The sequence below is a fragment of the Megalobrama amblycephala genome, linkage group LG4, assembly GCF_018812025.1.
Source record: "Megalobrama amblycephala isolate DHTTF-2021 linkage group LG4, ASM1881202v1, whole genome shotgun sequence".
Taxonomy (NCBI): Eukaryota; Metazoa; Chordata; class Actinopteri; order Cypriniformes; family Xenocyprididae; genus Megalobrama; species Megalobrama amblycephala.
In genome coordinates, this window is record NC_063047.1 from 1,638,643 (window position 1) to 1,661,545 (window position 22,903).

Sequence of the window (22,903 nt, forward strand, 5' to 3'; positions counted from 1 at the left end):
GCTTGAATACATTGTGAACTACAAACTAAATCAAGATAACAAAATCAAGTTCCACTGCACCAGTGACACAACAGATACAGTCAGAGATGACAAAAAACAAACTGCACTTTCTGTTCACGAAGAAGCTCCCGTCCAGTCCTGCGATATGGAGATTGAACACACCCTCGCTCTAGTAGGTCAGATTTGTGATTCAGCTGTCATGGGACGAATGGATCTAAATCAGCTCTCATATGACAGAGACACAAGTTGATTTTTTTAAGACGTGTTGTTGGCGTTCCTGGCCACAGATAGCAGCTGTTCCTCTGGCGGGTGTATATAACACTTAATATTCAGTAGTACTATCAATTGGACTGCACTGACACTATTAGATAAGAACAACATTTGAACTCTGTCTTTTTAAAGCTCATATTTGATGACATTTGCATTACTGAGCCTCTCTTATTTTCTGTGAAGATGCTTTGAAACAATCTGTATTGTATAAAGCACTATAGAAATAAAGCTAGTGTAGCTACCTACCTAGGCAGCACTTTTAGTGCACTCACATGCATCATTGCACAAAAACACTAATAACCATATTTGATCTGTCATTTAATCAATTAAACCTCAGACATAAACCACAATAAGGGGGTCTAAAACCAATTAAACCTATTAGTTAAGCACTTTTACTGTTAACAAAAACAATCAACCAGCTGTTTCAATTAGAACTGTCATTTAATCTAGTAAGCTAATTGTTTAAAGTCATGAACAACATTCAATTCACATTGTTATTGTTGTTTTTAATTCTGTAAATGACGCCAAAACACAGAGGCTAACAACATTAGCATGCCAAGTTACACTGACATCCACCCACAGACACTTTTATCACATTTCTGACTGGTTAAAATCGTTATAAACGCGAGTAGCGAGACAAACTCTAATGAGTTAATATTCCGGCTTTATCTCGGCTCAATCCCCGAGCTTTCCTGACAGCCGCGCCCGTCTGAGAGTGCTGGCAGCCGGATGCGGGCCCGCGGAGAGGCCGGTAGACGTGGAATGTCAACATGACAGATGGGACGCTTACGCTCCGACGCGATTCAGCTACAATCGACAGATGTCTTTTGTTACAAAAAGAGTGAAAGATCATGTCAAAGTACATAAATGTACCTTTTTCTTGGCTGCAGCGAGCTTGATTTGCCTGTTCTGGTCCGCCATCCTCTCGCGCAGCTGAGCGAACGGCACCACGTCATCAGATGATCCGTGCGCGTGTGTGTGCGCGCGCGTGTCAGAGAGAGAGAGAGAGAGAGAGAGAGAGAGAGAGAGAGAGAGACGCGTATGGAAACCCATTTCCGCCACACTAATGATTTAAAAATATATATGAGGTCGAACATAATATGAGGTCGAAATTATGATATAGGCCTACTAAGTAAAAATTATGAGATAAAAAGTCGAAATTATGACTAAAAATATCATATTTATATACGGTGACCGTGAGGGGACATTTTTCATTTGTAGTTTAGATTTCTAACAGCACTGTTGTCATTTTTGCGATTTGTAAGGCCATACTTGTAAATCATTAACGCACAAGACCCTGACTGTTTTTTGTTAATTGTATTTAATAGATTACACTTTAACTAAAAGTTTTCGTTGCATTTCACCGTTTTGACCAGCAGGCGTCAGCAGCGCGTGTCGTTTCGAGCGCTTCAAAACTGAATCATTTTGTGTATCAAGTGATTCAATTGATTCAAAGATTCGAAAAGCTTCTCTCATCTGTAATGGCTGCATCCGAAATCGCATAATCTTTTGAGTATGTGCTTATTTAGAATAAGTAATTACTTCACGGCTATGAAGTTCCATTTATGGTATTATTTACATATATTTACATTAATTTACATACTACGTGTAAGGCCATAGAAGGCATTGGGACTGGTTTACCTCTTAAGAGAAGGATCATTTTTATATTTTGCTCAATGAAATAAACTACTAAAACAAACTTTGTAAATAATTTAATAATCAAAACAATGTTAACTAATGGATGGAACCATACATGAAAAAAAAAAAAATAGTATTACTATTTATAAATATATAGTATTTATCATAAATTACTATAGTATTTTTTATGGACCCAAGACGAGGTCTGAAACTGCACCATGTTCCGCCATTTGAATAACGCTGCTATAAAGTATAAATATGAGTAGTATGAATAATAGTACATTCACCATGTTGTCATTATCATGTGACCTACCAGCGTATGATTCAGCCAATGGGGTGAGTTTGGGGCGGGGCTACCAGTTTGTTCAGCCAGTGGCAGATAGGGGGAGTGTTTGAAACCTGCTGGACTTCAAGTGAAAGTTCTCAGATCTGATAATTACTTTGGATCATGCTTGTCTATAACAAATATCATCAGTTGTCATTATGAGAGAAGATTCCTGGGAAAGAGAGTGATTCTGACACACACTGAGAGAGAAAAGGTGGGCCGCATCAAATAAAAAAAAATATAAAGGGTTATTATGAGGTTGTACACTGTAGCTCTGGATTGTCCAATCAGCATCCAGGACCACAACTATCAGTTTTATAATAATGAGCGTTTGTGCTGTTTGATATCAAATGACCAGGACAAAACCTTATTTTTAGAGAATGGTTTATTAATTCATTGGAACAGAAGCAAAGTAATACAATATTTTAATCAGCAATTATAATTGTAATTCAGTCTGTGTTATGGTTGATTTGATTATTAATGATCAGCAATTTATTGCTTACTGAACAGATTGAAACATGCAGAAAAAAGTTTAACATATTCAACAGAAAATTAACATATTGCTCTGTTCAGACAATAAATCCCACCTTTCATTTCAGCATTAAGTGCAGCTGTAAACATGAATTTACATTTGAAAAACAAAAGAAAGAGTGAGAACTTTTCAGAACGCTGCACACCACTGATATTTATTATTCATTATTAGTGTATTTTTGGCCCTATGGCGAGGCGGATCTGCTCCAGCAGATTGTCTTTGTTGTTTGTGATGTTTTTTCCAGCGACCTCCATAAGATCAGTGAACATGTCAGCGCTGTAAGGACCTTGAAAAGTGTGATATTTTTTTTGGTAGCCCTCAATATCATCTGAAGAAACATGAACACACTTAAATCAGAACACAGTTGATATTTCAGTTTTATTCAGGACATTGTAAGACTTTAACTTGCCTCCACAGTTGACCACATTAAAGAGAGGGATGTGGATCAAGGTTGGAGTGTTTTGGCCTTTGAACACATAGAAGTCCTTCGGTTTCTTTACGTCTTCACTGGGAATGTTGACCTCAGGGAAAGGGATCTTTAGTTCCTTGCACCTCTTGGCAGCTTCCTTCACCGTCTGCAGTGGAAAAGCATCACAATATTGTTTGATTAAATTTAAGTAGTTATTCACTGAAATCATCAGGATGAGAACCCCCTTCTGAGATAAATGATAATGTTAACAGATAGCACTCTCTAGGTATCATAAAAGAAAACTCTTGCACTTATTTTAAAATGGTTTTCGGATGAACAGCTGCTCTGACTTACGCCTCTGGCTAGTGCGGTGGACGTAAATCTGAAGAGCACAAACTGGACACAGTAAGTGGAATCTCTCATGCTCTGGCTAAGTGAAAAGTGAAGGACAGAAGTCTTCATGTATGACCAGATGTATGGTCGAAAATTAAACTTTTGGAAGATATCTGGGTGCGGGTGCAAAATATCCTTAACCAATCCTGGGGCAAAGTCTAAGCAGGATGGTGGAACCGACAGAATCTGCAAATCCTCTTTAATGATGAGATAGCCATAAGGAAAACCATCTCAAGAGTCAGAAGCTTGACTGGCGCTGACTCTAGTGGTTCAAAGGGGTTTCAGCGATCTCAGGTCCATCATTTTCGTACACCTGGAACAACGGCATGGTGTGCAGAGCAGCACCAGCCTGACCACTGCCTAAAAAGCCTTCCCTAGACAATGTTGTTCTGCATAGTCTGGAGAGAAGTACAGGCTTTTTTAATGATGATGCACAACCAGAGAAGAAATCTCTTCCACCTGGGGCATCATCATGTACCTGTCACAGAGTCAGATCACATCGCTCCTCAAGGGCTGGCCAAAGTCTCTGTCCTGGACTCCATCTGCCCAAGAAGCCTTCCACCAGCTCCAGGAAGCTTTCCTCACCGTTCCAATTCTGGTACACCCCAATCCTGATCTCCATTCATCATTGAAGTTGATGCCTCATTCACTGGGGTCAGGCGGTGTTGTTACAGTGGCAGGGTGATCCTCCACAACTCCATCCATGCGCCATCTACTCCAAGAAGCTATCCCCAGCGGAGCAAAACTATGACATTGGGAGAAGCGAAGCGACTAAACCCTCGCCAGGCCCGCTAGGCTCTCTTCTTCACCAGGTTTAATTTCATGGTATCCTATTGCCCTGGAAACAAGAATTGTAAGGCAGACTCCCTTTCGCGTTTGCACCAGCCCGATCCAGAATTCCAGAATTCTCCTCTCCTAAACCCGTCCTTCCTCCAGCCATGATCGTCAGCCCTATCCTATTCAACTAACGCATTTCCCAAGCTAATCTCTCAGAACCTGCTCCGCCGGGAGGTCCTGAGGGGCTCCTCTATGTTCCACCGGCCCATCGTCAGCCCCTCATGGACTTATCTCACACATCTCCGGGCTCTGGACACCCAGGCAGTTCACTTACTCTCTCGCTCCTGCGTCAACACTACTAGTGGCCTTCCATGACTTCAGAGGGTGCTCAGTCTGTGCTATTGCCAACACCCCTAGGAGACTTTCCGAGGGCAAGCTGGTCCCATTACCGATTCCTCGCAGACCCTGGTCTCACCTGGGAATAGACTTCATGACAGATCTCCCATCATCGAATAATTACACCTGTGTGTTGGTAATAGTGGATCAATTCTCCAAGGCCTGTGAGCTCGAAGCATTGTTCACCAACGTCTTCCATCATTTTGGCATCCCTGAAGACATCGTCTCTGACCACGGACCTCAGTTCATATCCAGAGTTTGGCAAGCCTTCTTCAAGCTCTTAGGAGTGTCAGTGAGCCTATCATCCGGATACCATCTACAGACCAATGGCCAGACAGAGTGCAAGATCCAGAAAATTGGGAGATTGTATTGAGAAATTGTATTGCCACCGGAACCAGGACAACTGGAGCCAATTCCTCCCCTGGGTGGAATATGCCCAAAACTCCCTTTGACAGACCACCACAGGGCTCACCCCGTTCCAATGCATCCTGGGCTATCAACCACCTCTGTTCCCCTGGTCGGGTGAGCCCTCCGAGGTTCCAGCTGTCAACCACTGGTTCCAGCAGAGCGAGAGAGTTTGGGACTCAGCTCATGTCCATCTCCAGCGGGCAATACAGAGACACAAGAGACATGCAGACTCCAGAAGAGCTCCTACTCCTCGCTACTATCCTGGCCAGAAGGTATGGCTCTCTACGCGGGACATCCATCTCCGACTGCCCTGCCGCAAGCTGAGTCCCCGGTACACAGGTCCATTCACCATACAGAAGCAGCTACCATCTTCTCCATCTACCGAGTGTGGGCCATCCTCGACTCGCGACGACAGAGTCCCCGACTGGAGTACCTTGTCGACTGGGAGGACTATGGCCCGGAGGAACGCTCCTGGGTCAACCGACAGGACATCCTCGACCCCATGCTCCTCACACAATTCCACATCCGGACTGCCCTGCTCCCCAGGGTCGAGGTAGACCCCGTCGTCATCGTCGCCCCTTCTGGTCCTAAGGAGCCGCCCTTGGAGTAGGGGGTACTGTCACGGAGTCACAGCCAGCACCCACCAACACAAACACATCGTCACCAGATCTTCATGCTCCACCCACTCATTCGCAGTCTCCCGAGTTCTAATCACCTGCACCTGCACATCATCAGACACACTATAAAGACTCACATTCCCTGCACTTCTGTGTCTGGTCTCATCATACGTACCTGGACTACTTACCTGCTACTTATCTGAGCCATCCGGATCTTCTTTGGTCTGTTCTCCATTCCATTGTTGATTTCATTCCTGCAAAGAGACATTCTACTATTACCATTTCAGCTAAGTGACTGTTCTAAAGTGCTTGTGCCTATACTCACCTGCATTCTCTGTCTGCCAGTTTCTGTGCCTCTGTTCTAATAAACATCCTGTTTTACACTTACCTGTCTGCCTCCATCTGTGTCCTGACAGTACCCCTGTGCCTTTGCACTGACGATAGATGAATTAAATCGAAGTTGAGGGCACAAAGACACAAAAGGAGTATGGGTTATTCCATGAAGATCTGGAAAAAAGGGGAGGGACCATCTCTCTGGGGTTTCCCCTTAGCCACCCGACAGAAATCTTGTCTTCTAATTTAACTCTTGTTCCTGTGGCCAGTCTAACTGAAGATTGTCCACACATGAGTGATAACCTCGAGAAGCTCATTATATAATCTGTCGTCATGTGATGAACGCTCAGAGGCAGAGCATTCGAAGACCATTTCCCCAAGAGAGCTTGTGTCTTCAGCCTGGTCTGAAGAAGCGCCGGGGCACACTTCAGAAGCGGGCTCAAGGAACACGTGATCTGGTGAAAGAGCAAGAGAATGAGGAGGACCCGTCTCTTGACCTTCACTAGATCGACACGCAAGCCCCAAGAATGTAATGTCGAGGATGCTCAGGCACGCTCTTGATCTCTTGACATATGCAAGCCTGGAGCAGAGCACTTTAATAGGAAATGTTTCACAGTGCTCACACTCTGTGTCCCTGAGGCACAATAAAACGTCTTTCCCCTAGACATTCAATACAGAATTCATACAGATCATTTTAGGTTAGTGTGAACTCTAGGTCACGGATGTCATGAAGAAAAAAAAGCAGCACGATTATTTAAAAAAAAGTCTCCTGTTGTGTTCTACACAATAAACAAGTCACAGGTTTGGAATGTCATGAGAGGGAGTAAATGATGATTTCTATAGGATTTATTCCTTTATATGAGGGAATTCTTTGTGTGTATAATACCATGAAAGGATCACCATCACTGAAATCCTGTGAAATGATGAGGTTGATGTCTCTCTCTTTTCTCAGCACTGAGAAGTAGGGTGAGTTCAGCAACAGTCCACCATCTTCATAGTCTTTCATCTCAGTTTCCTGAAGAGTGGAGGGCACTTCTTCATCTGAAGGATCACAGCATTATAATACAGTATTATTTACAATGAATTTCCAGTCAGCACCTGTCCATTTGAGTTTCTGTTCTCACCTTTCATGTTGTGGAGGAAGTTATAATTCCTGCCCCATTTCCACTGAGCCATGCATATGCCAGTTCTTATCCAAATATCTGTAAAACAAATACACAGTGGTTCTTAAACTCAGGAAATGGTTCTGATATTGTTTTATATTTTGTATGTTTTCAGTTGATTGAATTAGTTAAAATTAATCTGGCTTGAAAATCAAAAATTAAGTACATTATACAAATCAACACATTGTAAGGACAGTTCAACCTACTTTCAGGCCAGAAACGAAAGCAATGATTCAAATCATTACACACATCCTCAGTGTATTGTTTCATATACCGCTTTGCAGCTTCTTTATCAGTGAGATTCAGTTTTTCCTCTTGAAAAATCAGCTGATTTTTGCCTCCAGTGAGCTCTGTAAAAAGAGGAGAATGTGCAGATTGAGATTCTTGTTATCTGTATAATTCTAGTTTGTGTATCTTATGTTATTTAGAGTTTTTGTATGCCAAAACAGATATTCTTGTTGTATCCATATTGTTGCTTCATCAATTAGTTTGTAGTTTGTTTTACTTTTTAAATGTTGCTGAAAAGCCATTTTCTAGCACATCTTAGGAAAATCTTACTGTTCAGCTTTGTTCTGATGGATACATCAAGATCAGACGGATCAATGCCATTCAAAACCGAGAGATTCATGTCCACCAGATCCTTGAGCACCTGATAACATTCATCTACAGGTGGGGAGTTTGGATCTCCTGAAGAAAACAAACATGAAAAAAATGTCTTTCCATCCCCAAATTTATGACATCAGGTGTTTTCAGGTGATAATCATCATTATAGCTCACTTTTATTTTTCATCATTAAAGAGTTTAAGTTATTATTTATCAGAAGGTAGAATTAACAGATCACAAAAGGTAGATCAACTTGTCAATAAATAAAAGCAGTAAGAAAAGTTTTACCTTTCTTTATTTCCTCAAACATCCCTTTTTCTCTTTCTTGCAGGAAATGATGAAAGAACTCTGGGGGAGATCAAATGGAATTCAAGTTTACATGATGACTGTCAGCTTTAGGCAGAAATAAATCTTCAGAACAAATGAAGTTGCACCTTTTATTCGTTCCCAGAGGAATTTCTTGTTCTCATCTCCATCAGCTAAAGCGCTGCCACACAGAGCTGCAGAAAACACATTTAAGTTTAAAAGTGTTTACAGTAAACAAAAATAAAATATGTAATACATACAGTCTGATGCATAGTTGTTATTTAAGCTCTTATTTTTAAGCCAAAATGAGCTGTGTAATGATGAGAAGGTTTATGTTGGAAAGCAGCACTTCAATATATTGGTGAAATTGCTTTTTAAATTATTTTTCAACATTTCTAATTTTATATTTCAGTTTTGAAAGACCTGATCTCCAGATCAAATTACATCCCAGAGAATACTGATCTATTTTACTGTATTCTCTAATGTACAGTTTACAATGGAGAATCTGTAGAATGTAAGTGGACATGATAAATATTAATAAGTTCTCTATTAAAACAGAGTTTGTTACATTGCAGGTACAGCATGTCAATTTCAGGCTGGTCCTCGATCTTACAGCCATCTTCAAACTGACTGGCAAAGCTGGAGGTTTTCACAAACGCTCCAGTGAGGGAATAACCTGCTTCATATGGAGTGAACTCGAACCAGGGATCTGCAGACAGAAACACATTCATATAACAGCTGAAACAAACACATTAACTCTGTGTTTTTCTCTCTCTCTCACACACAAACCTCCATCTTTTTTCTGTTTGCATTCCTTGTCGATCACTGTGTAGATGGGAAACGGGTCTGTACTCTGCTGGTCCCAATGGTCTGTGAGTGTGTGTTCGTCTATCTGAAGAGAAAAAAATATATTTACAGCTGTAATTTATCATGTCAGTTTAGGGGAGACCTGAGACAGTTTCTTCAGTCACAAACAAGCTCAAGTGAAAACCTCTTGCTAGAAACTGATTTCTTTCCAGAAGCTTCGAATTTAATGAGATAATAAAATACTGTATTTCAAAACAATATTTTGTTTCAAAATGTTTATTATTTAAATTAAAATATAAAATTATATTATTTATTTAATTAAATATATAAACTGCTGTGTTCTTCCATTTACACTGCTTTGACCAGCAGATGTCGCTAAGTGCCATTATGGCTAATAATTACAATCTTCCATTATTTTGAGAAATGTTCTCATTATGACATACTACTAAGTCATTATTATGAGAAAGTTTCTCAATATAATGAGATTATGAGAGTTTCTCATCATTATGACTTACAAAATCATATTTTTAATCAAATGTGGCATACACATCAATAGCCTACTAAAAATATAGCACTTTTTAAGTCTGAACGAGAGCACCTCATTACGATCATTGAGGGTTGTGGTATGTGGCACAGACCTCTTTCACATATATCGTGACGACTATCACTGCCCAGATGTCAGTCATGCTGAATATGTTTTCATCTTTCTCATTGTAATATTTCTTCAGTTTTGCAAATGCTTCTTTCCAGCTGACTTTAGAACTGCTGAGTCTCTTGATGATCTTGTCTTTCACAGTCTCTGGTTTGGTGGACCAGTCTGATTCCTGATATAAGGAGGCCATACACCTTCAGAGGAAGAACATTTGCTGTCAATTTTGACATTTTTGAAAATGTACCTTTTCTGTGATGGGTAGGTTTAGGGTTACTGGGTAGACATTAGGGATATTAATATGTGTGTGTGAGAGTGAGTGAGTGTTATTTCTCAGGGTTTGTACCAGGTGGATCCAGACACTCCGCTCAGATAAAGGATGAAGTCCAGAAGACCTGTTTTCTGGAGCTGAACCAGGGATCCCAGCAAAGCCACCATGGCTCTTTCTCCTCCTCCAGAACCCAGTAATGCAATGTTTGGGACTTCATCCTGAAACACACACAGTTTGACATTTGATGTTTATCAGTTATGACATTGTTTGAAAAAGGAATAGCCAGGCATATATACAGTGCACAGCATAAATGAGTACACCCCCTCTGAAACTTCTGACAGTCAGCAATTACTTAAAAGACATGTTAGGGTTCTTTAGAGATATAATGTTCCAGCAAGTCTGCTAAATCAATTACCACAGAAGTATATCAGAATTATTCAGGAAAATAATTTTATTATCAAGGTGATAAAATGTGGTGTAGCAAAAATGAGTACACCCTCCTAAAAATATAAAATATAGCAAAAGTAACAGAAATTCAAAAACAATGGACTTTTTAAGCTTTCGTTTAGTGATGAGGGATTTTTTTGCTAGACAAAGAGCAGGAGAAATACCAACCGAGTGTCTCAGAGCCAGCAAAAGCTATGAAAGAATGACTGTTTATCTCACAGAGTAAGATGCAGCCTACAGAAATGACATGCATGGTTGTTGTTCTCACAAGAACTACCTTCTGTAGCCAAAGCACAATAAAGTCAGTTAGCAATTTCCAAAGCCCATATTTACAAAATATAGATTCTGGGAATCAATATGAGACCAAATCAATCATTTTGGATCTAACAGCATCCAGAATGTTCTGGTGTTGCTAGAGGAGGAGTACAGTGAGAAGTGCCTGGTTCCCACAGTAAAGTTCAGTGGTAGTAACGCTCTTATATAGGGATGTATGAGAGCTGAAGGTGTGAGGGAATTGTGCTTTATCAATGCTGTCATGAATTCCCACTCCATAGTGCAATTTAATACACAAACTTGAAACAGAAGATGTTACCCTTTCCTCATTCCCTGCATTGTTGGGCATTTTTTCAAAATGAGGATATGCATTCTCCCAAGATGAAAAAACTTGTGGATATTGCACTCAATCTTAACACTCTTGAGCACCTGTGGGGGATTCTGTAGAGACAAGTTGAGCAACATTCCCCATTTAAGGAGCTTATCATCCAGGAGTTAAACAAGTAAAGACAAGACAAGTCACCTTTATTTATATAGCACTTTTGTGTCACAGATTGTGTCAAAGCAGCTTTACAGTGATAACTGGTATATAATTTTGGCTGCACAGCAGCTCTTAAAGAAAATGGTGTCATTATCCATCTTTAAGAAAAATTCAGTATTGATTCATTCAGTTGTAAGAATCAATAGTTATTAATTTAGTTAATTTATCTACATCAGCACTAGAGTAAACAGTGATGTCATCATCCAGCTCAGTTCAGTTCGCATACAATGATGTCAATGCAGGCAGATCAAAACACTGTTGAAAATGTCAAGTGTCCCCAACTAAGCAAGCCAAAGGCAACAGCGACAAGGAACCCAAAATCCAACAGGTGACATCAGGTGGCAAAAAGGTGTTAAAATGGAGAAAAAAACCTTTGGAGAAACCAGGCTCAGTTGGGGGTGGGTGCAGTTCTCCTCTGCTTTATAATGATTCTGGCAGCTATCATAAGTCCGATGGGATTGCAACAGTCAAAGTATTTATTCCAGTTCCATCCAGTTGAGGATCGTATTCATCACGCCGGTATGGACGGTTGTTGAGGATCAGTGCCACTGGCTGTCGTGTCGATGAGGCCTTCACAGTGGATGATCTAGTTGACACAATCTCTGCTGACACTTCAGGGATGCGTTGTGGTCGTGTCAAGGTGCAGGTTAAACAGGACAGATGTGACAATTTGTCATGAACTTGTACACTCCGTGCCAAGAAGGGTCACAGCAGTATATTCAAAATTACTGGAATATTATACATTTGTTGAATTAAATCTAGGGTGTACTCATTTCTGCAATCCTTAATTTAAACAAAATTGGCTAATTTACTTATTTTATGGCTATTAATGACATTAATTGTATTAGTGATCATAAAGAAAATACATCTTTTGTATTTGTTCAGAGGGGGTGTACTCATTTATGCTGTGCACTGTATGAAGTAGCCTATAAATAAGGTTTTACCTGACTGAAGTATATATGAAGCTTCTGCAGGCTTTCTAGAACAGATTTTCTCCGTTTGGCAACAAACTCCTTCTCTTTCTCATTCAAAGAGTGTTCGATTCTCACCTCATCACCACTGCTTAGACAGACTGAATTTAACATCACATACTGCTATTTCATACATTTTTAGATTTAAATAACTCTTAAGTATATTTTGAACAGGTATTCACAGAATTATTCAGTTTAAATGTTAATTGTGTAAGTAATGCAGTTCAGTACTTATAGGTGATATAATGAAGTGCACAGCTTCAATCATAGAAATCTGAGCAGAATTACCTTTCCTGGGGTTTGGATGCACTCATCTATAAAACAATGAAGTCAACATTAATGTTAACATCTATGATAACACTTTATAATAACTGCACACTATGAAGCATCAGTTAAGCATTAGTAAATAATCAATTAATCATTTATAAAGCTTTAAAAGACATTAATAAGCAGTTTATAAATACAGCTATAAATGCTTTGTTCTTGATTTATAAGCATATCTATAATGTGTTTAATAATTGTGTTTTCTAATGATCAATTTATCATTTCTATTTACAAACCAGTTATTTAGGAGTTGTCAGCGGTTCATAAAATCATTTAGGAAGTGTGAAATGGAAGTAAATGATTAATAAACTATTTAAACATACATTTATACATCTTATCATTTAGACATATAGTAATAGTTACTCAGTGTGTTAGTAAATGCTTTATTAACACATATTAACACATTAATAAAGTTAAACACATTATAGATATGCTTATAAATCAAGAACAAAGCATTTATAGCTGTATTTATAAACTGCTTATTAATGTTTTATAAATGATTCATTGACTATTTACTAATGCTTAACTGATGCTTCATAGTGTGCAGTTATTATAAATTGTTACCATTAGTTATACCACACGTCAGTTGTTAAGCCACTGTTTTTTTTTTTTGTTTTGTTTTTTTTAATGTTAGTTGCTAACAGTGGAAGTTATAGTATTTACTAGTTTGCATTATGCCATAGATTTTGGTGAAGTTTTAATTATGAATTAAAGCTCTTTACTAAAAAAAAAAAAAAAAACTAGATTCATTCATATACTGTTGTCACTTATAATAATATTAAGTCTATTAATTGCCCTGTTGTAAAAGCTTTAAAACATATACTCACTGTTTTTGAATAGGCTTATAAAATCTAGAGACTTCATCAGTAGGAACTCAGCAGCCGTCGACTCTCAGATCAGACAAAAGAGCATCTTTTATAGGACTATGAAAGTCTAGCGTGGGAGGTGGAGGTGATAAACCTGAAATCCAGGGAACGGAAAGAGTTCCATGTAATTTGCTGGTACAGATTTCTTTCTTTCTTTCTTTCTTTCTTTCTTTCTTTCTTTCTTTCTGTAATAGATTAAAAAAACAGTTAAAATAAAATTAAAACTTACATACACAAGCAAAAATACCTTTTTGGATGGTTTTGTGTTGTGGAGACATTACCTCCTCTGCATCTAAATAAACTAGAGAGAGTGTGAAAAGTGTTTTAAGAGAGTTTATTTTCGAAAAGTCCACAGGTTTAAACATGTAGTTATCATTGCATCTAAACAATGCATAGTTTGTGTAATAGTAATCTGAGCTGTTTTTGGCTGATTGATTACAGTTGGAGTGCCCAGTCCTGTTCATGGAGATCTATCTTCCTCCTTCCTCTTCCTCCAGCCCTGCTCAACAATTTCTCCTGAAGATTTTAAAAGGGGTGATGAACTGAGAAATCAAAATTTTCTTGAGCTTTTGACATATAAGAGGGGTTAATCATACTATAAGAATATCCTGTAAGTTTTAGAGCTGAAAACTTCCTTGTTAGTCCAATAAAAGCTTTTCTTGACACCAGACCCAGCAAAAGTGGGGATCTATGATGGCAAGCACCGCCTCTGCAGAAGAAGATCAACGCCTACTTCATCACTGCCTGTTTAAAAAGCATACTAACATTATAAGTGCACCACAGGAATCATTATAAAACAATAAAACAATGCAGTTCATGACCCCTTTAGGCAAGGCAAGGCAATTTTATTTGTATAGCACATTTCATACACAATGGTAATTCAAAGTGCTTTACATAAAGAAGAAGAATAAAAATAGAACATGAATAGAAATAACAGTGATGATACATAAAAGATATAAAATACATTAAAAATGAAATAAAAACAGGAAAAAAAAAAAAAGAATAAAAAGATAATATGTATAAAATAGGATGCAAACAGTTCGGACGTAGCACAGTGCTCAATCAACAAATGCATAGGTAAAAAGATGTGTTTTGAGTCTGGATTTGAATGTGGCTACTGTAGGAGCACACCTGATCTCTTCTGGAAGCTGGTTCCAGCTGCGGCTGGCATAACAGCTAAAAGCAGACTCTCCCTGCTTTGAGTGAACCCTTGGTATTTCTAAGTGAGTTGATCCTGATGATCTGAGTGATCTGTTAGGTTTATATTCTATGAGCATATCTGCAATGTATTGAGGTCCTAGGCCATTGAGTGATTTATAAACAAGTAACAGAACTTTAAAATCAATTCTAAATGCAACTGGAAGCCAGTGCAAGGACCTGAGGACTGGTGTGATGTGTTCATGTTTTCGGGTTCTGCTCAGAATCCTGGCAGCAGCATTCTGTATGAGCTGCAGCTGTCTTATTGTCTTTTTTGGGAAGGCCAGTGAGGAGCCCATTACAATAATCCACCCTGCTGGTGATGAAAGCATGAACAAGTTTCTCTAAGTCTTGACTGGAGACAAAGCATCTAATTCTTGCAATATTTTTGAGATGATAATATGCTGATTTAGTTATTGTCTTTACATGGCTACTGAAACTCAGGTCTGACTCCAAAATTACACCAAGATTCCTGACTTGATTTTTAGTTGTTTGACCCCTAGAGTGAAGGTACATGTTCACTTTGAGAACTTCATCTTTGTTTCCAAACGCAATGACTTCAGTTTTGTCTTTGTTTAACTGAAGGAAGTTTAGGCACATCCAATTTTTAATTTCATCAATGCATTGGCACAGGGAGTCAATGGGGCTGTAGTTGTTAGGTGAGAGGGCTAGGTAAATCTGGGTGTCATCTGCATAGCTGTGATATGCAATTTTTGGTTCTTTCTCATTATTTGGCTCAGTGGCAGCATATATAGGTTGAACAGGAGGGGTGCAAGTATTGAACCTTGAGGGACTCCGCATGTCATGGATGTCCACTCAGACTTATGGTCACCGATACTCACATAATAACCTCTCCCTTCTAAGTATGACCTGAACCATTTAAGGACCATCCCAGAAAGCCCAACCCAGTTTTCGAGCCTGTCAAGAAGAATGTTGTGATCGACAGTGTCAAACGCAGCACTGAGGTCGAGTAGAACCAGCACTGATAATTTACCTGAATCTGTGTTTAGGCGAATATCATTTATTATCTTTATGAGTGCTGTCTCTGTGCTGTGATGCTGTCGGAAACCAGATTGAAAGTTATCGCAGTATCCATTCAAGCTTAAGAACTTGTTCAGCTGATTGAAAACAACTTTTTCAATGATCTTGCCTATGAAAGGAAGATTTGAGATTGGCCTGTAGTTGCTCAATATGGTGTTATCCAGATTGCTCTTTTTCAGGAGGGGCTTAACAACTGCAGTTTTCAGGGATTTTGGAAAAGTCCCAGAGAGAAGTGAGGCATTTACCACTTCTAGGAGATCTGCTTCTAAACAGTTAAACACTCTTTTGAAAAAAGATGTGGGAAGTGTGTCAAGGGTGCAGGTTGATGTTTTAAGGTGCTGTACTGTTTCTTCCAAAATTTTACCATCAATTGCTTCGAAATCAGACATAATAGCTACTTTCTGAGGTTGTGATCTGATCTGTTTTACCCCAGTGCAGCTCAAGGATGTGCTGATCGCCTTTCTGATATTATTAATTTTCTCAGAGAAGAAGGAAGCAAACTCACAACATTTGCTGTCTGAGAGCATTTCACTGGGAATCTGACTTGGGGGGTTTGTTAGTCTCTCTACTGTAGCAAAAAGAGTGCGGGTGTTGTTTAAGTGTCTGTTTATAATATTTGAGAAGAAGGTCTGTCTAGCTTTGCCTAATTCCACATTGAAAGCATGAAGAATATCTTTATAGATGTTATAATGGATTTCAAGTTTTGTCTTTCGCCACATGCGCTCAGCTTTTCTACATTGTCTTTTCATATTTTGCACTGCTGTTGAGTTTCTCCACGGTGCTTTTTGTCTGCCACTTTTCTTCCTGACTTTCACAGGAGCAATGTTATCAATAACATTCTGTACTTTTGAGTTAAAAGAATCAAGGAGAAAATCAACAGAGTCTGCAGATATGCTTGGTGTTAAAGATATAGCCTTCATAAACAGTGCACTAGTGTTCTCATTTAAGCATCGCTTTTTGACCGAGACAGATCTAGCTTCAACAGTCGGACAGATCAATATTTCAAAGAAAATACAGAAATGATCAGATAGCGCTACATCCTTAATGACAATGGATGAAATGTTTAGACCCTTACTGATAATTAAATCTAGAGTGTGTCCACGATTGTGTGTAGGTCCATGTACATGCTGAGTCAGATCAAAAGTATTCAAAACAGTTATGATTTCTTTTGCCATATTGGATTCTGCATTTTCTATGTGGATGTTAAAGTCCCCAGTAATAGCAAAACAGTCAAACTCTGAGGAAATTGCTGATAACAGTTCTGTAAAGTCCTCCACAAAGGCTGGAGAGTATTTTGGAGGCCTGTAGATAACTATAAGTAAAATGCGAGGAGCACCTTTTAATACAATACCCAAGTATTCGAAAGACAAGTAATCACCAAATGATACTTGCTTGCATTGATAGACATCTTTAAATAGAGCAGCAACACCTCCACCTCTCCTAACAGCTCTGCAGACACTCATAAAAGTAAAGTTAGGAGGGGCTGTTTCATTCAGGATTGTTGCACTGCAGCTGTCTTCAAGCCATGTTTCATTTAGAAGCATAAAATCTAGGTTGTTTGTGGTTATTAAGTCATTGACTAGAAGTGATTTATTTTTAAGTGAGCGTATGTTTAGAAGTGCTAACTTAACAGTCTTACTTTCTGTCTCTACAGTAGTCTTAGTTTGACGTGTAATAGGTAGCAGATTAAATGGGTTTGCCAAACGGTTTGAAAAGGCCTTAGGCTTTCTATAACATAATAAAACAGAAATAGAGAAAGCTACAGGCACACTGGGTTCCCACTTGTTCTGTAAACATTTGATAAAGTCACTGTTATCATAGCGGGGACCCGACACACATCACTGAGAGCTATTATCGGTTGTTTTTGATTCACCTAGAACAGATGAAGGAGGGTGAGGGCCCTGGCGTTGTGGCAGGGGCCGAAGAGCTCTCGCAGGAGGAGGGGAGGTCGAGCTGGGCCCACAGGCTTTGGTGGTTTCGGGGCTTGACGCTTTTTTGTTGATATCTGGGGGCTCGCAGCAAAAGAGTGGGAGAGTTTGGTTCCAGCGTACACCAGTTCCTCCATTTTCTCTGAGAAGCACAGAAGAGGGGATGCTGGAGAGAGGGATAACGTGTCCGGTGAGAGAGGCTGTTGCTCTGGTGTTACCGGAGGCTGTAATATGTTGTCCTGGCTTCCCTGGCTGTTTTCCCGAAAGTCGTCCTTGGGTGCTGAATCTTGGAGCAGTTCTAATACGTCACTGTCTCTCGGTGAGCTCAGTGGGCAGGGCTCAGTCAGGATTGTGTCCGTGAGCAGTGGTTGTTGTGGCTGCATGGTGTTATCATTGACCTTGTGGGAAGTGTCAACCGCATGTCCATTCAGCTGCTGAAATGAAGTCCTGTGGTCAGTTGTACTCTGTCCAGGTGTGTTTGTGCCATTCAGTTTGAGTGGATTTGCACACACTGCTGAAGGATGATGGAGGCAGAAGTAGATATTGTCCTTTAGCACTCTTGAGCCCAGTTTGTTTGGGTGCAGGCCATCATGAGTGAACAGTAGACTCTGATTCCAGAACAGATTGAAGTTGTCGATGAAATTCAGTCCTTTTAAGTTGCAGGTTTTTTGCAGCCATGTGTTAAGTCCAAGCAACCGTGTAAATCTATTTGTTCCTTTAATTAGCTGATTCAGGTGTGTTTTAATAGGGTTGGAGCTAAACCATCAATACAATGGCAGACAAATCCAAAACAAAAATCCAAAGAAATGTGAGTCAAAAGAGCAAAAACAATGGTCTTGACAGTAATCAACACCAGATGAAAAAACACTGGTAAGGCAGTGAACTAGCAATACTTCACAATGTGGCAACAAATGGCTTAAATACAGGGTGACAGGAAATTACAAGACAGGAACTGATGTCCTTATTTGCTACCCATGATCTCTCCCTATCCCTCCCAATCTACAAGGTATTGCATCTGACCCTTCCTACTGCGAAAATCTAGTAGGTAGGTAGACAGGAGCTCCATTGATCCCAAGTGGTGGAGCAGGTTCTTCATCAGTCGTTTCGGGGCTCAATGAGCAGTGGGCTGGTTTTAGGGACGCATGAAAGGAATGAGAGATGCAGTAATTACCAGGCAACTCTAAATGATACATGACAGAATTAACTTGATATATAATCTTAAAAAGGCCAATGTACCATGGATTTAATTTCTTTCAAGGGAGTTTCAGGTGTAGGTCACACCGTTTGACTTGGCTGATACTCAGGATGAGGACGTCTGTGTTGATCAGCTTGAATCTTTTGAGATCGAAAAGCTCGCTGGAGATGGACATGAGCATTGTCCCAGGCCTGTTCACTTCTTCTAATCCAATCATCTGCATTCGATCAGTAACAATATCATCGTGTAGTCCATAAATTCTAAATACCTGATTAAACAGAACTTGGGCAGTTTCCATAGCAGTGGGTATACCTTCCAATTCAACGAGATGACAAGACTTAGAATAGCAGTCATGATGGTGGTGAATCCTTAAGAGTTAGGCGGATCATTGACAAAGTCAATGGACAGGTGTGACCAGAGTTGTTGGGGAATAAGTAGTGGTTCTAAAAGTCCCGCAGGCAGTTGTTAAGGTGTTTGTGACTGAGCACAGATCTGACAAGCAGTTACATAATTATTGACATCTGTAGATAATGTGGGCCACCAAAATAAATTTCTGAACAAAGCAGTGGTGCGATTAATTCCAGGTTGTCTAAAAGCAAGGGATGTGTGGACCCACTTAATGATTCTGTTGTGAAGACTGGATGGAATGTAGATTTTTCCAGCTGGGCACTCTAGAGGGGATGGCGCTACACTGGATGGGTGCGATGATGATAAAGGTTGGCAAGATAGTTTAGATAGAGTCGTGGATACATGACAATGCATCTGCTTTACTATTTTTGCTCCGTGGACGGTTTGTGACTGAAATTCAAATGAGTGAAAACCTTGGGCAAAAAGCCTGGTCAGGATTCAAACGCTTGTAGTCCTTATTATATTCTAGGTATCTGTGGTCTGGATTCTTAAGAATTGGAGTTGTGGTGAAACTGGACTTGAGCCTGTTGAATGGTGATGTAGTGGCCTCCATCTATAATAACTTCTTGGGTTTTCCTTTAAGAAGTGAGATGATAGTTGCAGCTATGGTACTGAAGTCACGATGAATCTACAGTAGAAGTTAGCAAAGCCTAGAAATCATTGTAACTCCTTGATAGTGCTGGGTATGGTCCAGTCTGTGACAGCTTTTACCTTGGTATCATACTTCTCAACTCCTGAATGGCTAATATTGTATCCCAGGAATTTGGTTGACGTAACATTTCTCGGCCTTGACAAAAAGATCATTCGGAGCAACTGAAAATGAACGAGACACTGCTGCTTTATCAAAATGATGTTTCATGCTAGACTGAGCTTCAGCAAGAGCTTCTATAGCACATGCACAGGCTTCTTGTACTCATTCACGAAAACGGGCCACATAATCAAGAATGTTCTTTGTAGGACTTAAACTGTTGTCAAGACCCAGCCTTTGTTCCTTAAGATCTTTCAGTGGTCCTTGGACACTATGTCCTAACACCAGTTCAGTTGGACTAAACTGCAGAGACTTCTGAGTGGTTTCATGAATAGCAAAAAGAATAAATGGCACACCCTCGTCCCATTCGTTACCTGTCTCCCAGCAGTACTTCTTTATCATAGCCTTAAGTGTCTGGTGAAATCTCTCAAGCACACCCTGACTCTCAGGATGATATGGATGGACGTACGATGACTGATAATCAGTGAACACAAGGTTTGAGTGAACAACTTAGACATAAAATTCGTGCCCTGATTGGTTTGTACTATCTTGGGCAGACCAAAAGTATAAAAAAATTTGACCAATGCCTTAATGACCACTCTGGGAGTATTTTTTCGCAATCTTTCTGGGAATCGAGTTGCAACACACATTATCGTGAGCAAGAACTGATGGTCAGTCTTAGTTTTAACACACACGTCCTCAGAGAAAAACAACAAGTTATGCTAACTACCAGAACTTCCCCAATACTGAGGAACAATCCCGGACGAGCCCCCAAATTAGGATATCGTCTATGTAGACAATCACATACTGATTTAGGAGATCTTTGAAATCTTCATTATCAAAGGACTGGAAAACTGAAGGTGCATTGGCCAGCGCATATGGCATAACCAATTACTTGTAGTAGTGCCCCCTGGTGGTGAGAAAAACCGTCTTCCATTCATAACCCTTACAGATTCTGATGAGATTGTAGGCAGATCTGAGGTCCAAATTAGTGAAATACCAGGCTCCAGAAAGGAAGAAATAAGAGGCAAGGGATGGCGATTCTTAACAGTGATTGTGATGAGTGCTCGATAGTCAATACAAGGTCTTAAGCCGCCGTCTTTCTTGTCAACAAAGAAGAACTCAGATGCTGCAGGAGAGGTGGATGGTGTAATAAATCCATAAGATAAGGCTTCTTCAATGTATTCTTCCATGGCTTTTGTTTCAGGAATGGACAGTGGTTAAACACAGCTCTTATGTGGAGAGGTGTTAGGAAGGAGGTCGATGGCATAGTCCCAGGGGTGATAAGGTAACAACTTGGTGGCCTTGTCTTTACTAAACTCTTTGGCTAAGTCAGCATACTCATTAGGTATGTTATTTGGTTATGAAAAGGGATTCTTGGGTAGATGGGTAGTGTAAACTGTAAGTTTGGTGGGCAGTTCCAGACAGTGAGTGTAACAGTGAGGTGACCAACGGGCCAATTCCTTTTCGCTCCATGAAATCTGTGATCGTGAGTAGATAACAAAGGATAACATAGGATAACTGGGTTTGTGGTGATGATATTGCATAGAGAGTGATTTTTTCAGTGTGAAGCAGGCCAACTCTTTTATGGGGAGTGTTTAATGAGTAATATGACCTTTAACAATGGGACCATCATCAACACCAGTAACAGCAATAGGTGGGTCACATTTACAGTAGTCGTAGGAATATTCAACTGCTTCACTAAATCTTGATGAATCACATTTGAAGCAGCTCCAGAATCTATTAGCGCTGAGTAATGGTGGTCTTGATTAGCAACTGACAAAATGATGGGAAGTGACAAGCATAAACTGATTTGTAAAGTATTAAATGTAACTCACTCTCAAATTTGGAGAGGAGTTGGCAGCAGGTTTAACAGGACAGTTGGAACAGCGATGACCTGATTCACCACAGTAGAAGCAGGTTCAATTGATTCAAAGTTTTGAAAAGCTTCATCAGCTGCATCCAAAATAGCATACTGTCTTGAGTTGGTACTTATTTTGAATTAGTAATTACATCACGACTATGAGGTTCCATTTGTGCCAAAAATGAGTTGACTGCTTTACATTTATCCTTATCTACAGTCATTGGCTACTTGTTCAGATGAATTCATACTTGTTGATGTATGTTCCCTGTTTGTGTCATATTGTTCTGTCATTCTTACTGTAGTATTCTTCTGTCATCTTCTTGTTCTTCTCATATGAATAGAGATTAATACTGTAATACTGATTAATACTTAAATACTGTATGTCCAAAATACTAGAAAAAAAAGGGTTATTATGACATACACTGTAGCTCTGGATTGTCCTATCAGCATCCAGGACCACAACTATCAGTTTTATAATAATGAGTGTTTGTGCTGCTTGATATCAAATGACCAGGGCAAAACCTTATTTTTAGAGAACGGTTTATTAATTCATTGGAACAGAAGCAAAGTAAGACAATATTTTAATCAGCAATTATAATTGTAATTCATTCTGTGTTATGGTTGATTTGATTATTAATGATCAGCAATTTATTGCTTAATGAACTGAAACATGCAGAAGCATGTTTAACATATTAAATTACATTCCAGAAATACAGCATTTGTAATTATCTGTTAATGTGTTTAAAATCTTGTACATTTTAGGTTAGTGTGAACTCTGGTGGTCGTTATGAATGTCATAAGTGTTAATGTTCACAGACTGCAATACTGGGCCAGTCCACTAGAGGCTGCAAGAGTCAATGTTCTGGTTGAGAAAAAAGGAGAATAAAATAGTGTTGGCAATGTTGTGAAACCAGTCATCCTCTTCTTATAATTTCTGTCATTCAGAGTCCCAAACATTACAATAAATAAAAAAGCAGCAAGATTTTATTTTATTTTGTTGTGTTCTACAGAATAAACAAGTCACGGGTATGGAATGTCATGAGGGAGTAAATGATGATTTCTAGGGGATTTATTCTTTTAAATGAGTGAACTCTCTGTGTGTATAATACCGTAAACGGATCAAGATCGTCACTGAAGTCCAGTGAAATGATGAGGTCGATGTTTCTCTCTTTTCTCAGCACTGAGAAGTAGGGTGAGTTCAGC

General features: G+C 39.6%; 2 protein-coding genes across 14 annotated transcripts in view; both read right to left on the reverse strand.

Moving 5' to 3' along the window:
* Nucleotides 1-1,299, reverse strand: part of golga2 (golgin A2) — a 30,226-nt gene extending 28,927 nt beyond the window's left edge. For all 12 annotated transcript variants that reach the window (XM_048186743.1, XM_048186742.1, XM_048186735.1 and 9 more), the window contains exon 1: nt 1,144-1,299. In XM_048186743.1, coding sequence (XP_048042700.1) covers nt 1,144-1,191 — 48 coding nt within the window. In that variant the 5' untranslated portion in view covers nt 1,192-1,299. The remainder of the gene's footprint in view (nt 1-1,143) is intronic.
* Nucleotides 1,300-2,891: 1,592 nt separating this feature from the next.
* LOC125266258 (cytosolic phospholipase A2 gamma-like) lies at nt 2,892-13,705 on the reverse strand. 2 transcript variants are annotated; one of them, XM_048186757.1, is made up of 16 exons: nt 13,601-13,705; nt 13,281-13,488; nt 12,418-12,443; nt 12,103-12,217; nt 9,973-10,115; nt 9,616-9,823; nt 8,960-9,062; nt 8,739-8,879; nt 8,299-8,364; nt 8,153-8,212; nt 7,820-7,948; nt 7,468-7,611; nt 7,223-7,300; nt 6,985-7,139; nt 3,175-3,340; nt 2,892-3,093 (listed from the first exon to the last, which is right to left on the reverse strand). In XM_048186757.1, the coding sequence occupies exons 3-16, from the start codon at nt 12,441-12,443 to the stop codon at nt 2,933-2,935; spliced, it is 1,695 nt and encodes a 564-aa protein (XP_048042714.1). In that variant the 5' UTR covers nt 13,281-13,488; nt 13,601-13,705; the 3' UTR covers nt 2,892-2,932. The 2 variants fall into 2 exon arrangements, with proteins under 2 accessions (XP_048042714.1, XP_048042715.1); XM_048186758.1 differs by having other exon boundaries at nt 12,103-12,230; nt 13,601-13,702.
* Between the last annotated feature and the right edge of the window lie 9,198 nt (nt 13,706-22,903).